This window comes from Bactrocera tryoni, chromosome 5 (genome assembly GCF_016617805.1).
Source record: "Bactrocera tryoni isolate S06 chromosome 5, CSIRO_BtryS06_freeze2, whole genome shotgun sequence".
NCBI lineage: Eukaryota > Metazoa > Arthropoda > Insecta > Diptera > Tephritidae > Bactrocera > Bactrocera tryoni.
In genome coordinates, this window is record NC_052503.1 from 20,841,103 (window position 1) to 20,844,508 (window position 3,406).

At 31.4% G+C, this 3,406-nt stretch overlaps 2 protein-coding genes across 2 annotated transcripts; both read left to right on the forward strand.

Annotated features, from left to right (window-relative positions):
- The first annotated feature begins 724 nt into the window (after nucleotides 1-724).
- Nucleotides 725-1,551, forward strand: LOC120777454 (cytochrome b-c1 complex subunit 8). The gene is made up of 3 exons (XM_040108774.1): nucleotides 725-820; nucleotides 1,130-1,331; nucleotides 1,404-1,551. Exons 2-3 carry the CDS (start codon nucleotides 1,157-1,159, stop codon nucleotides 1,496-1,498), a joined length of 270 nt encoding a protein of 89 aa, XP_039964708.1. The 5' UTR covers nucleotides 725-820; nucleotides 1,130-1,156; the 3' UTR covers nucleotides 1,499-1,551.
- A 538-nt stretch (nucleotides 1,552-2,089) lies between these two features.
- LOC120777633 lies at nucleotides 2,090-2,575 on the forward strand. The gene has a single exon (XM_040109085.1). It carries the CDS (start codon nucleotides 2,304-2,306, stop codon nucleotides 2,469-2,471), a length of 168 nt encoding a protein of 55 aa, XP_039965019.1. The 5' UTR covers nucleotides 2,090-2,303; the 3' UTR covers nucleotides 2,472-2,575.
- Nucleotides 2,576-3,406: the final 831 nt, after the last annotated feature.

Here is a 3,406-nt window from a genome sequence, read left to right on the forward strand (position 1 = left end):
ATGTCTTTCTTATACTGAGTAAATGACTTTATAACTGCTACATTTATAACTGTATAATACCGTTGCACTATGGAATGCACATTCCTAACCCTAAATTTTGACTAGACACTTTCAGTGAAAAATAATTTATAAACAAAGAAATTTGTGATATGTATGTAAATAATACCGACAAATGCACACATACTCTTAAATAAATGTATGAAATCATTCAAAAATACTCACTAACAACTTTTAATTCCAGTAAGCGCACAACAATTCAAAATCACTTTTATTAAATAACAAAAAGTTCACTTGTGGATTTTCGTAAGCACTTTTCACAATATAACACTTCTACACATATGTGTATAACCCGAAATAAACTACAACACCTTTAATTTAAACTTAATATTTATATATTTTATTTGTTAAACGAATTGGAAACTGTGAAATAAAAATCATATATAATTTATTTGTTGCTTTGAAACAGTGTTGCTAAAATTCGCTAAACGTTTTTTGACATGTACCACAAAAAAGGGATGAAAAATGTATAATATTTTGGATAATCTTTAACTATTTATTAAAATAAACAAAAACACACTCCAAATTATTATTAATAAATTTATTAATAAATTTATTTTAACTTTTTAGCAGTTTTAATTTTTTACAAACATATATATAAAATTTACAACCGCTTAGGGGCAAAATTCCACAAAAATTGGCAACACTGAAAATCCCACTTGTAAAGTGTTTCGTTTCTCGTGTGTGTTTTTGTTCATCGTGTTGCAGCATATTGTCGAGCCATTTGAAGGCACATAATTTTTTGTGTTTTTCTTTGATCGAGGTAATAAAACATTTGGTGTGCGAATTTTCCAAAAATAATGTGCAATTACAATATAGAGCATAATGCTATAAATATGCAAATTTTGGCTAAAATCAACGCAAACGCTCATAAGTGCCCGGTGCTGACAGGAACTTTGGTAGCAAACCAATTATATTACATAACCCAAATCGGACAGCGAATAGAAAAAAATCTTTTGCAAAATGTTCATAATTACAATTTGCATATTTATACAAATAATTGTGCATCTCTTAGCTTGCTGACATAATGCAATTGCAATAAATTCATCAAATAGTCACTTTGTAATTCCAGTGTAGAAGTACATAGCAGCCAAACAAAATGCGTATCACCTCGTCCCTGCTTGGAGCCCATTTCGGCAACTTGGCCAAGGTGCACGGTATTGTCACCTATAAGCTGTCGCCATTTGAACAGCGTGCGTTTGCTGGAGCGATTAGCAAAGGTCTGCCCAACATTTTCAACCGTATCCGCTCTAATATCTTCATTGTGGCACCACGTAAGTTATGAGACCCTACTTACCTGTTGGTATGGAAGTTTCCTTAATATTATTGTTCAAATTATTTTTCAGCCTTCATTGTTGGATATCTTATCTACGATCTGACGGAACGTGAGCACCACCACTTGTCTCGTAAGAATCCAAAGGATTTCGAGGATGAAGAATAGAAATGTATTTTTAAAATTAAATAGATTTTCGACCACACAAAACTAGAAAAAAATAAATAGTTTAATTGTGAAAAGTACGCATCTTTTGGTGTCATTCGCTCCAAATTAGAATGTTACGTTTGTGAGACATCACAATTATTTTGTTAACTCGTTGGCGATTATGGCTAGAGATGGGTCTAAGTTGGGGAGATAGAGTGTTGGTCTTAGATTGTTTAAAAACTCTGGAATTTTATTTTAAAATTTTGGTGTCAATAAGTATAACTAAAAATATAAAACACTTTTTTAGGAAGGAGTTTTTTACAAATGAAGTCACACTTGAGTACATCTTTACTTCCTTATCACTAGGAAGCAAAGGAAATCACCAAAAATTTGTTAGAAGGTGTAAGAATCACATTTTGTTGTTTTTTATTATATCATTGGAAAAAAAACTTTGTTCTTGGTTGGATATAATTCATTAATTCTTTTTATTAAAAAATTTTTCTCCTATTTCACATTTCAGACACATGGTTCACCCTACAAATAACGTAACGCACCCTCTCGTTACGTTTGAAGTGTCGTGAGTCAGTCAGCTGATGTAACTGTCAATTTACATTTTACAGCTGAATTTGTGTCGTTTAATAAATTTCTTTGTTTTTCTAGCATATTAATTTTTTAAAGAATTTTTGGCGGAATTCCTTTTTCATGTATAAACTACTTATAGTCAACAAAGTGCATCCGAAATCTTAAAGCAACTTTTGGCGTATTATAAAAGAAACTTTAAGGCAATTTCTGAACGTGAACGGATGCAGATAGACAACAGTATAAGATGGATGATTGCTGCAGTAATGAAATGCGCAGTCAAACCTTCCATAATGTGTTAAAATCAGTATTAGATTCGAAGGTTGTCAACATCCAAGTCTTTACCGTGGCCGTTGGTATCCTATTTATTGTAATTCTACTAAAGAATCGTTTTCGCAGTTTCTGTGGCACTTAACTAAACAATAGCGCAATAAGGACTGGAGTTCTGTGGTGATGTTTAAAACTGGACATGTAGTAACTTAATAAATTAAGATTCAATATAAAAATCTAAATTAAAAAGTTCTTTTAATTTTCATTGCAGTTGTAATGTAGGTGTATAGATTTATTTGTTCATAAATATATAAACGGAGTTCTTGCAATTGAGGCAAACCGTGTATGTATGAGTTAAAAGTAGAAATCTTAATAAGAATACGAACTATTTTATAGATAGTAAACGTTCTAATATATGTAAATATTATTATATAAACAGGAAAAAAACTACTTCGGTTGTACCGAACTAGAATACAGAACTTTGGTTTTGATTTTGATCGGTTATTTTGTTTCGCAGCTACATACATACATATATGCTCTAGTGGTCCGATCTGAAAAATTTATGTAGTGGTATGATACCAGATATCGATAGGGCGGAGAAAAGGTCGTATGCAAAATTTCAGATAGCTAGATCAAATTCTGAAGGACTAGTTCGCGTATATACAGATAGACGGACAGACAACCAGATGGACATTGGCTAAACAACGCAGCTAGTCATGCTGATTATTATTAATTACATTTTCGACGTTTTCTTCTGGGTTTACAATCTTCACGGCAAACTTAATATACCCTGTCCAGGGTATAAAAAGTAGGAAATAGCCTTAAGTACAATAGTATTTGCACAGATATATAGAAAATCTATAGATGTGCCATTTATAAGTAATTAATATAGACAACATACCTTGCATAAAGATGATATATGTATGTATATCCGATCTGCGCTGTTTGTAGTTGCTTTTAAGAACTTCTGATGCTAAAGACATTAATGTAATGGCGCTTCTTATTGGAAATTCTATTACTTCATTTGGCACAAAATTTTTAAACTCTGTAAAACACATATTAAATGTATCCAAAATTTCT

Excerpts from the sequence above, each read along its gene's own strand:
- LOC120777454 (XM_040108774.1), top strand. The coding sequence starts at position 1,157 with ATGCGTATCACCTCGTCCCTGCTTGGAGCCCATTTCGGCAACTTGGCC. Across the intron at positions 1,332-1,403 it reads TATCTTCATTGTGGCACCAC|CCTTCATTGTTGGATATCTT; the intron begins GTAAGTTATGAG and ends ATTATTTTTCAG.
- LOC120777633 (XM_040109085.1), top strand. The coding sequence starts at position 2,304 with ATGGATGATTGCTGCAGTAATGAAATGCGCAGTCAAACCTTCCATAAT.